Below are 11,679 nucleotides of genomic sequence, written 5' to 3'. Positions count from 1 at the left end.
ATGAGATTAAAAATACAAACCACTTTCCTGTTAACTACAGACAGCAACATGTCGTATGCTGGTGCTATGGGATTCAGTGGTGCAAAGACTCCTGTGTGAATACTTGAGTAATTTATGAAGAAGGGCTTGTTCTGGTTTTGTTTTACTGTGTAACTAAATTCTGGTGTCTTTGTTAAAGATTCAGCCGCACACACTCGAGTTGTGTATCTGCTGACTCTGTAGAACTACTTCCACATTCAAATTGTAAGCCGGAACTGGGAGTGATGTCAGCTTCAAGTTGACTGCATTCCACAAAGAAGTTGGACACAAATGGGCCATCTTGGGCCACGCTGTATTTTGTGCACACTAGCAGTGAAGCAACAAGTCAGCTTATAAAAACTGAACAGTACTATGTCTGTGAGTGACTTATAGTGAAACAGATGACACAAGAACGCCCCCTGGAGTCAGATTTGCAACTTGGAAACTTGGGAGCAACCTCACCAACTCCATTAGATTCCAGAGTGGCTGGCACTGTACAAACACTGCGACTTTTACTGCAAACGGCACTTTTTTTCACAGTAAATCAGTCTTATATATGGTACTTTTGAACCGTAAAACATCGTTCTATATTGTTCGTGTACAGAAAACTCCACGTGGTGTCGTTATTGACTGGACTCAGGAAATGACGTCACTCCCAGTTCCGACTTCCGATGTAAATCGTACACAGCATAAAAGTTTGTCATTCAATTTATTTCAGAAATTGTATAATGTTTGATTAAAGCAAATTAAAATTGCCACTTGTACCGTAAGTTAATCTCACAAAATCAAACAATACATTAAACACAGTTAGTTGGATCATTTCTTTTTATGCAAAACAAACACATCTCATTAACAGTACAGATTTACAGAGTCAAATGTTATTTTATACACACAAACACACACTCAACAGTTTTAGGGCCGAACTGTAAACAATCAAGATCTTACCAATACAAATAGAAAAGTCACCAACGTTTCTGCTACTCAACGTGGCCACAAAAGCAGCAGTAGTACTTTTACTCAGAGACAGTTTTGTTTCATAATAAGCCACACATCATATTTCTACATGAGGACCAATTGGTAGAAAATGAGGAAGAAAGTCCAAGCTGCAGAAGCAGTACAAACACTGTGTTTTTCTATTACTCTGTGCAATTACTTTTAACATCATTATGACAAGTTCAAGCCAAATAATTGACCACTTTCAGTCCATTTAAATATGTTTATGGAGCTGTAAAGGTAAGGAAAGTGGCTTTACTGTGTATTTCAAAATTTTTAAGTGGATTCGTTTTTGAAGAATGTTGAGGAATTAAGTGGAAAAATTCAGATCTGCTGGTGGAGCAACATGAAAAGTAATATTGGTAAAAAAAAATGTACACAAACATTATTGAGCGAGTGCATGTAACGTGTTATTATTATTATTATAAAAGATATATATATTTCAAAGTCGAAATAAAGCAGAGCTTGCAAAACAGATTTTGTTTTCTAATCAAATTTATACAGCACCAAGTGAAAGAAACGCAGAGTAGAAACAGATAAAAAGAAGTGGTGTCAGCACAGAAATGTCTTGACCAATGTCACAAAACCATTATTTTTGAACAGTTAATTTAGTGGAACACTAAATCTATGTGTATGCGTAACATCAAGGTCCGTGTGGTTTGTCAAGGCTGAGATTCAAGAAGATTATCCACAGATCTATGAACAAAAAACACATGACACATGACAGTTACTTTCCAGTATAATCATTATACACTTCACACATTAACTTCAGAAACACCCTATCTATTTTAAACATTTTCATTTCATTGTTGTGATGATAATCTTCACTGTAAGAGAGAGAGAAAGATACGATTCTCTAACGCAGGGGTCACCAACGTGGTGCCCGCGGGCACCTGGTAGCCCGCAGGCAGCCAATACGGTGCCCGCGGGCTCACTTCACTTCACCTCACTTGCATGTATCCGTATGATCACTCAGTAAAATATCTTTGATATTCTTTATAAAAACTGGTAATCGTTAGGAGTAAGCACTGGAATGAATGTGTATGCAGTTGAATGCATAATATTAATCATTTAAATGGTAAACAAAAAAAATAAAATGTTAATGTGGTAGCCCTCCATATTATTTTTCACCCTTAAGGTAGCTCTCATCTCAAAAAGGTTGGTGACCCCTGCTCTAACGTCTCAGATGTTTGTTGACCAAGTACAATAAACTAAAAAGGTTCAGTTCGGTTTTATTAGCCTATTACTATCTACTGATCTGATTTAGCCCAGAGTAGCTACATTAGGCAGACGTGCTTTGCATTGCATATCATGATGGTCCGCGTTGTCACCAAAGTTCAACATCTTGATTTCTTTGTGCAAACAAGTATTTAATGCTAATCCAATTCAAATTTATTTCCATAGCACATTTAAAAACAATCAAATTGACAAATTTTTGTTGATGATTGATAAATCATTGGTTGTTTGAATAAGAAATTTCAGTTAAATATATCATATAGGAAACAAACACAGTGATATTTGAGAAGTGAAATAAAGTTTATATGATTTACAGAAAGTGTGGAAAAATTATTTAATCAAAATTAGGCATGTCCTAAGTGGTTCGGAGTTGCCAGCAGAGGATGGCACTGAGGCGAGAAGGATGTCGAGCAGCTAATCAAACGTCAGGGGCGCCGATTTATGTTTTTGCTGGTGGGTGCTCATCATCGTGCTTGCAAGATTGTTGCTATTTTGACACGCGCACATTCGTCTCATAGTAAAACACATTAGATCAATTAACAGCAGCGGCCGCAAGCATGCACGCACATGGACACAATCTCTTTCACAAACACAGTCTACACACTGGTGATGCATACGAGGATTTTAAAGGTCACATAGAGTGGTCCTGTTGCACATATATGTTAGTTATGGAGGTCTACTTACATATATTAACTTGTTTTTATGGTCAAAAACCTTCTAGTTGCTGTAAACGAGTCGTTAGAAATCCTTCTTTTCTGACACTGTTCCTTAGCCGCAATATTTCAGACATAAATCTCACCCCCAGAAGACAGACTGTGTTGTGATTGGCCAGCCAGCATAGAGCCTTCACAACTGTCTTGTGATTGGCCAATACCCGGAAGTGATATATTCAGCACACCCGCTCTCAGAAGCGCAGCTCCCCCCTCTGGAACGGTGGATGCACTGCTACTCATTATCAAAACATTGTTTTAACAATGTTTAAAAATAGCTTCTTCACGACTCCCCGCCGCAGTCCCTTTTATGACTTTGACCCAGAGTCAGACCCAGAGTCAGAAGACACTGTCACACGTGAAACACCTCCACCACGGATCCTTCAGGGCTTCTTAAACAAGGAAATGACGCAGACACACACTAAAAAACATCAGTAATTGGAACTTCCGGTCTAGGTCCACTAATGTCAATTATGCAACCCTAACGCAAAAGACTGCGATGAAGAAAAAGGAAAAAGGAAAAACAAAATCCACAACCCAACACCACAGCCTGGATTGAACAGCATAGCTACCGTAACCGGCGAGAAGTTTATAGGTAATAACACAGCCTACCAACTCAACAGCAACTTCACTCATTAATTAATCAAAACCTGACATTAATTATACCGTCAATGGTCGCAACTGGCTTTAATGACCAAGTGTAGGTTAAACCAAAAGTGTTAAAAACTACACACACCAGGAAAGAAATAATCATAACCACCAAAACTACAGCAAAAAGGCTCAAATACAAGCAAATCCTGGACCAAATCCACAATTCAAAACCATTCCGACACATCCTTTAAAACAAAGTACCACAGTAGGCTATAACACATATTTTATTAGTTTTGTCACTAACCATTCTTTTTTATTTTTGGTGAGGAATGTGTTGCCTCTGGTAACACATTATAAGGTGCACCTTATAAACTGGTCTGCGATTATTTCCAGGTTGTTATTCCTTGACAGTGTCTCGTGACAGTTCAGTATCGCAAGGTGGTTCAGCCTTGGTCCATTGTGGACCGCAGATAGGTTTTCTGACATCACAATGCAACCCGTTGATAGGTAGTGGTCATTAACAAATCAATGACAAGAGTAGGCTGGCACATGTGAGTGCTCGGCAATCTACGGGACCACCCACAGATTCGGCGCCTATGCTCCCATTGTCCCATTATTCTTAGACAAGGGATTCCCTTCCGTGATTGGTCATTTCTATGCACACGGAAGTGACGTCACCTAAAATTCAGTTTACGGCACATAGTACTGTCGTAATTCAGCTCTGAGAGTGACACTTAAGATTCAGTCCTACACTTCGCTGAAAGTGTGAGTGACTCTTGATAACTAAGTTTTAAGTGTAGCTTTCAGCGAATATTTCTTTTACTCATAAGTCTACTCTTAGCAGGGTTCTTAGGAGTAATTCTAAGACGCTTGATAAATAAGGGCCCAGATTATTAAACAGTAATGCTTACAGTGGAAAATTAGCTGTATAATGGAACTGATCCGGCAATTTGTCAGCATCTATTTCTCCAAATGACATATGTTGTTTCAACATGTTTACTCACTCAGTCTGAGAAGTTCGAGGTCTGGGCGGCTGTGGGACTTGTTGTTTTGCCCTCTGGTTAAATGCTTCAAGCTAAAAAAAAAAAAAAAAAAAAAGACAAAATCATTCAAAGAGCGGTTTATTTTTTGTCAGCATTCAAATGACTTTTACTTGTAAACTCTTTGTGTGAAGCACTGTGACATGGACTAGAGGTAGAACAGAAGATATTTGGCCATTTTCACATTGACCAAATCTATATTATTATTTATCAGACAATTATTACAAATCATGCATTTCTGGTCTCAGAAATGTAATGTAAATGTTTTTAATGTTATTTTCAGACCTTTTTCATATATTTAATATTAAGTTTATCGATAGGAGAGGCTATTGTCTTTCAATATTGCATTTTTTTTATTATTATATGGTTTTATGGTTAAAGGAGGCTTCTGTGAATTTTCGTTTGCAAAATGTTAAATATTGCGCTGGCCAAATCCTGAATCTCAAGGCTGGCGGTTACCACTTAGTTAGTTTAGTTAATTTCTTTGGTGTATCCGATTTGTGTGTGACAAGATTTTCAGTTCCTTCAATTATCTGTGAACGAAGCGAGTTTGGTTTCTAACCAATGTTGTGGGAACACTCAACAAAAAAAATGAATGAATTAAAATTTCAGTTGACTTTATAAGAGATGCTGTTGACCTTGGGAACTCCCTGCACTTTTTGTTTGAACTTAAAACACAGATAAGTGAACAATAAAATAACATTTCAGTTATACTGAAATTTTGGAAAACTTTAGGAGGCTATTTATTCGTTTTCATTTAACTTTGTAAGACATGCTGCTGAGCCTGGGAGCTTTCTGTACTTTTTTGTTAGAATTTTAAAACAAAGATGTCTATTGTTGCAAATCTCCTGTTTAATAAACATATACTTGGTGTTTGTATTATAAAAAATTTTGACGGCAATATTTCACTTGTACTACAAATTAATATCTGCTCCAAATATCGGTTATCGGCCCCCTTGACTACTAATGCTCGGTATCGCCAATATATCAACAAAGGTAAACACATAGGGACTCTTTGGTGGCTGTGTCAGGTTTAAGGCTTTCAGCCACAGTTTCCTTGTTTCTCAGGAGAGGGAAAAGTTTGTACGGCGCTTCGCATCTGCATTACCATCTTGTTTTTGAGGCAGATGGTCAAAATATTCCCGTTTCATTAAAGACTTTCGCTTAAACCAAAGGTTATATCAAGCCCTGACTGCAAAAAGGATACCTGTTTTTCTAGAAGCGATTCCTTCAAAGTTGTTGTCCTGCCTGCTGCGTAAAGCTTCACAACCACTGCGAACAACCCAGAAGTCGCGTGCGAAAATAAGAGCCTTTAAGACATAATTTAAAAACTAATAGATTTGGTAGTTGACCAATCCTCCGCTCACCTTTCTCCTCAGGTTCATCTTTATTTCCTCCTCCGTCTGCAGCCTTTTTTCTTCTTTGGGCTCAGGTTCTAAATCACCTCCATCTCCCTGTGAAGCCTCCAGCACCGGTTTGACAAACTTATTGTATGGTAGGGGATTCAAGCACTTATTTTTTCCTCCCTTCCTTTTCTCCCTTATCTTTTTAAACCATTTACGATAATCCCAAACGGGCTTTGCCTTCTTATTTTGCGCTTTTGTGAGCTCTTTCAGACACCGACGGGCAGCCTGGTTAGGCTCGATGACCCGCAGGCAGCGTTGGCCAGATCCACTCTGGCCTTCACTTGTGGACAAGTCTGGATTCACAATCAGGTCAATGTCCTCGAACAAACTGCGACGAGGGAAGTAATGTTCTGTGATCGGAGGATAAGGATACTTGCTGGGAGCTGGAGTGGGAGGAACGGCAGCCTGTGTGTACTCTGAGTATGAACTTGAAATGTCAATGTTGTTGCCAGTGTACTCGGAGTAGTGGGGCAAACTGAAATCCGTAAACGAAGGAAAGTCAGGCAGGTGGGAATGGGACTCAGTTTGTTCTTGTGAATATTGATACGCTGAGAATTCTTGGGGGTCTCTTCTCTCCTGTGTTGGTGCTGCTTCAATGTTATGGCTGTCATTTTTTGAGTTGCTGTATTCAGACACTCGCCTTTGTTTTGTGTCTCTGCTATGAGAGGACTGGCAACGAGAAGGGCTGGGGCTGGAGCTCCGAGAGGTGGAACTTGAGGAGGAGGAGGACGATGAGGATTCAGACGAGGAGTTTCTGTGAAGTCTGTTGGAGCCTTTCTGACGACTCTGCCGCTCTTGCCTCACACCAGAAACCTTCCCATCTTCATTCTTCTTCCCATATAGCCTCTCCTGAGTCCGGTCTGCAAGTTTGCTCAGCTCTTCTACTTCCAGGTTCAAGCCCAGCGTTTTAAGAATGTTCTGCAGCTGTTCTTGCTGCACAGCCACCTTTGACATTTCTTCTTCTGTCTTCTTCTTTTTCACTGCTGGGGGAGACTTGGATCGACTTCTCGAGCCCAGAGAGACGTCTCTTCTTTCATTCTTCTTCTTCACCTCATCACCAGACAGAGAGGGTATGTTTTTGTGGGGGGTTTTTTGACTGGTGGTCAGGCTGCAGTCCGGCAGGGAGGCTGCGCTGCGTGAAGGCCGACTCTCAGCCAGCTTTGACTTGTCCTCCACAGCAGGGGGGTGAACCATCAGGAGATCCCCGTCTACAGCCAGTTCCTCACTGTCATCGTTGACAATCCTGCTGAGAAAGTCGATGTCCACTCCTTTGTTGAGGACTCTGAGGAAGCGCTGGAAACCAATGTTGTCACTGCTCTCCTCCTCAGCTGGTGAAATAGCATTTTGTCTGGGAGGTGGAGGAGGAGGAGGAGGAGGAGGTGTGCTGTCAGGGACCTGAAGAAGGTCACATACACAGAAACTTTAAACACTGTTAAGTCCTGCAAAATGACTAAAAACAGAACTATCGCACAAAGTTATAAAAATCACTGATGTAAATATCAATTTACTGGATAATAATAAAATGGGATAAACGCTGCATTGAGTGCAAAAGAAGAGTTGGTGTCTTTCGGGTCAAAGCAGGACTTAATGATTTCAAATAAGAATTGTTGGTCAAATGTAAAAAAAATCTGCTACTGGACTGCAAGTAGCCTAGGGCTATCTACTGAAGATGACTATGACCTGAATGAAAGAGAACCTTCCCACATGTTATCAATGGATTCATGCGTGCCTGTGCGAGTGACAAGTAGCAAGGAGTCGGGAGCAGCTGAGTGAACTCGAGTAATAAGGCTCTCTATAACCTTGCAATCCCAGCTTTACCCATCTAATCTCCTCCACATCTATTCTCAATACACCCCATTTGACTTGGAGAGCGTTCAGCAGCTCGACTGTGGAACGCACTGCCCCAACCCTTGAATGACACTCCATTCCATTCCATGTAAATAGTCATCTCTCCAGATTTGCTTACTCCCTCTACCTTTCATTGTGTTTACATTATACTTGATTCTGTTGTATCTTTTGTTTTGTAAGGTGACCTTGAGTCATTTGAAAGGCAAATAATAAATGAATTATTATTAATATGCTGTAAACAAAAGGAATAGGTCAGAAAAATAACAAACGTGTGTTTACACAGAGGTGCTTCATTAGTGCCTTCACTCTCAGCTTCAGTGGATGATCTTCAAGCAGGAACGAGTTTCTTCTCCTTTTGGGTGAACAGAGCTGAGAAGAAAGACACGAAGCAATCATACAATATGTTCATCATAAAGTACAGTTTTTCAGAGTGAGCTAATTACTTTAGCTTTAGTTTAATCCACAACTGCTACTACTCACCTTCGGCAGATTTCTGTGTGAATTTCGCTCCTGCAAAATCAAAGTCACTCTGTCTCGTAGAGTTTCACCATTGCATGAAGCCGACTGTCCATTACAGGAAATGCCTGGGGTGACTGTTTTCAAAGCAATGGAAGCTTTCTTGAACAGTATTTGCTGCTCTATCTCTCTGAGCTCCCTCTGTTTCCTTGCCAACTCCAAGTCAAATAAATCTTCTTCCACCTGAAGTGGTTCTCCATCTGGGTTCTCCACTTCTGTGATGTCACCGAGACCGAGTTCCTCCCACTGCATGTCCATCTCCGCGTTGCAGTGTGGTTCATTGACAGTGTAGCTCAGGTATTTGTGATTACTGCTTAAAGCCTTTCCCACGTTGTTGTTAACGCCGCTGTCATTTTGGTCCAGATGTCTCCTGAGTCTTCGCAAGACATCTTCCTGCTCCAGTGGATTCATCGCTCAGTCACAAACAGTTTGAACGTATAATCTTTCTGAAAAAAGAAAGAACGTGGAAAGATATTGATGACAGTATGTAATGACCTGAGTGAAACTTTCAGAATCTCACGAATCCATTCTGATTCCTTGGCTCACACTTAATTAATCAAATTAAAAATAAAATTAAAGTCTATAATAATCTGACGATTATTTTCTAATTAATTAATGATTTGGTACATAAACTGTCAAAACATGTTTAATAATGTTAATTGGTCTTTTGTAAATTACTTGTTTTGTCCACAAATTAAATCAGTTTTAATTATTTCTCTCTAATATGGAGCAAAGAAAATGTATACAAATTCCCAATTGAAATCAGATTCAAAACACTCAAATGGGTTAATCGATTATCAAACATTTAGTAATTGATTGCATCTCCACTCTGATGACGAATATATGGCCTGTAATAGGTCTAGTTCACTACTATGTACATCCATTGTGGTCATTATTGTCAATGTATTATTGTATTTAATCAGGTAACAACAAACAACATATACAATTGACAGATTGCAATTTGTTCCATGTATTAGGTGCCAAAAACCTAAATGATTTAATGTCCAGTTCAGTTTGTACTTCGTGGACGAGACATTGCAGAGCATCCAGATGGTTAAAAAGACAAATAGTAAGGAGTGATGTTGGGACGAATATGGGTGGTTGCTAATGTTGCACAGCATATGTCGTTGTGCTGTTTAAATTCCACTGACACCTACAGTTCAGATAGCCACACACACATTGCACTCATTTATATACGAAGAAAAACATCGCTTCAGTCCAACAAACCTGACTTAAATTGAACTTAACACAACACATGATTGGTGGTTCGAAGCTCCGTCACAGAACAGATTGAAACAAACAAACAAAACAAAACACTGCTAGCATCCTGTGTTTTAGCAGCTTAGCGTTAAAGAAAGCTAACACAGTTTACCTACTACGGTTGATCGAACGATCCCTCCTCCGGTCGCTTCGCGAGAGGAAACGTAATTTTAAGATCGGTCTTGGTCGGAAAACCAAGTTATTTCACAGTCACAGGACGAAAAAAAACATAATTTATAACATGTCAGTTCAGTCGATAAGGACGAACGATGTTTGCTTTGAAGAAGAGGTGTTGGTGGCTGCTGCACCAGAGGCCCTCCTGCCCCCTGCTGCACCGGAGGGAAACTACAACACCGTGGTTCAAGTTCCCACATCTCTGGGTTTATTGTAGTTCATCAACGCAACTTGTTTTAACTTAAAAGCAAGTGTGGATATGTATTGAAGCCCGTTTCCGCTACATAATATTAATAATAATGCATACCCAAGTCATGCGATTGCAACAGTGCAACAGCTTTAATCTTTATTAATCCCAATGCTTTTTTTTTTTTTTTTTTTTTAAATCTACAGTCTCTTTTCTTGTTTATCTTTTTGCTTTCCGTCTAAAAAAATATCCCTCGTACATTGAAACATACTTGGTTGTAAAACAAATTCTGATTCTGACAGTTTGTTCTTGAAACAAAGAAGCTATTGATTTTGTGACGTACCTATAACATGCGCACAAAATACTAAATTGTGGCCATGAAGTAGGTATAATGTGCGCACAAACTAATAATAATATCATGGACAGCTGGGTGAGGAAATTGAGATTAGATGGGCTACAGCTACACAATGGAAAGGGAAAAGGTTTGTATAATTGAGTTTTATTTTAGGCTGGCATTTCAAGGAACCATTATTACCGAGAGGCATTTAAACAGAATGTTAAGAGCCAGGTTCCTTTACTGGCGGAGGTACGACTTGGACACCGGGATAGATTTCATTGTTGACCAACTGCAAGGCCCTGGAAAGGATCATGGTTACCGGTGGATGTATACAAAGTGTAAATAACATGGTATTTCTATCAGGAAGGAGGATGTCAGGATCCTCCTCTCTCTACTGGACCCCATTGGTTCCCAAGTTCGCCACACCAGATGTCTCAGAAGGAGGTAATATTTTGCTAAGGGTCCTAACTTTGTTACACAAAGGACAAACTGAAGCCATATGAGATATGCATTAATGGCTGCATCAATCAAGAATCAAGAATCAAGAATCAAGAATTTTTATTGTCATTATGGGGACATAACGAAATGTTGCAGTGACTCCCGGCTTAAAAGCACACGATAAAATAACAAGATTGACGAAAGACTTAACACTTAAAGGACACAACAAAATGTAAACGCAACAGAAGACTTAAACACTTGAATCAGACACAACAATGTAAACACGACAAAATATATGACTAAAAACAACATATAACAAAATATAAGATATAAGACTTGAGTATGTGCAAAGAGGTATAAATATAGATAAAACTACAAAACTACAAAGTGCAGCTTAGTGCAAGTCCAGTCATTTGTGTAGATGGTGTGTGTCTGTGTGTCTGTGTGTCTGTGTGTGTGTCTGTGTGTGTGTGTGTGTGTGTGTGTCTGTGTGTGTGTGTGTGTGTGTGTGCGCGCGCGCGCGCGTGTGTGTGTGTGTGTGTCTGCATGTGGGGGGCTTATTAGTTTGGGTGGGGGGTTGGTCAGCAGGGGTCTGTGAGATGTTGTGAGAAGGAGCGAGAGGGTGCGTGTGGGTGTTGGGTGGAGAGAAGCGATGTGAGTCGTTTACACTGCAGGGGGGTGATTGCTTTCACAGCTCTGGGGAAGATGCTCTTCCGGAATCTATTGTTTTTGGCTTTGATATTTCTGTACCGCTTCCCTGATGGGAGTGGAACAAACAGTGCATAGCCTGGGTGTGTGGGATCTGATGCTATCCGTCTGGCCCATCCAGAGAAGGGCCAGACGGCCAACTTCTCTTCTCTCAGTGTAAACTGAGTCCAGATCTGGGAGATGGCGTCCCACAATCCCCTGTGCTGTCTTCACCACC

At 40.1% G+C, this 11,679-nt stretch overlaps 1 protein-coding gene across 1 annotated transcript; it reads right to left on the bottom strand.

Moving 5' to 3' along the window:
- Positions 1 to 1,067: 1,067 nt before the first annotated feature.
- LOC310940752 (uncharacterized protein) lies at positions 1,068 to 9,872 on the bottom strand. The gene is made up of 6 exons (XM_083905748.1): positions 9,731 to 9,872; positions 8,323 to 8,804; positions 8,122 to 8,211; positions 5,956 to 7,389; positions 4,553 to 4,623; positions 1,068 to 1,707 (listed from the first exon to the last, which is right to left on the bottom strand). The coding sequence occupies exons 2-6, from the start codon at positions 8,767 to 8,769 to the stop codon at positions 1,674 to 1,676; spliced, it is 2,076 nt and encodes a 691-aa protein (XP_083761874.1). The 5' UTR covers positions 8,770 to 8,804; positions 9,731 to 9,872; the 3' UTR covers positions 1,068 to 1,673.
- Between the last annotated feature and the right edge of the window lie 1,807 nt (positions 9,873 to 11,679).

This window comes from Microchirus variegatus (assembly GCF_963457635.1).
Source record: "Microchirus variegatus genome assembly, chromosome: 19".
NCBI classification, from domain to species: Eukaryota; Metazoa; Chordata; class Actinopteri; order Pleuronectiformes; family Soleidae; genus Microchirus; species Microchirus variegatus.
This window is presented reverse-complemented; position numbering and strand designations above follow the sequence as displayed.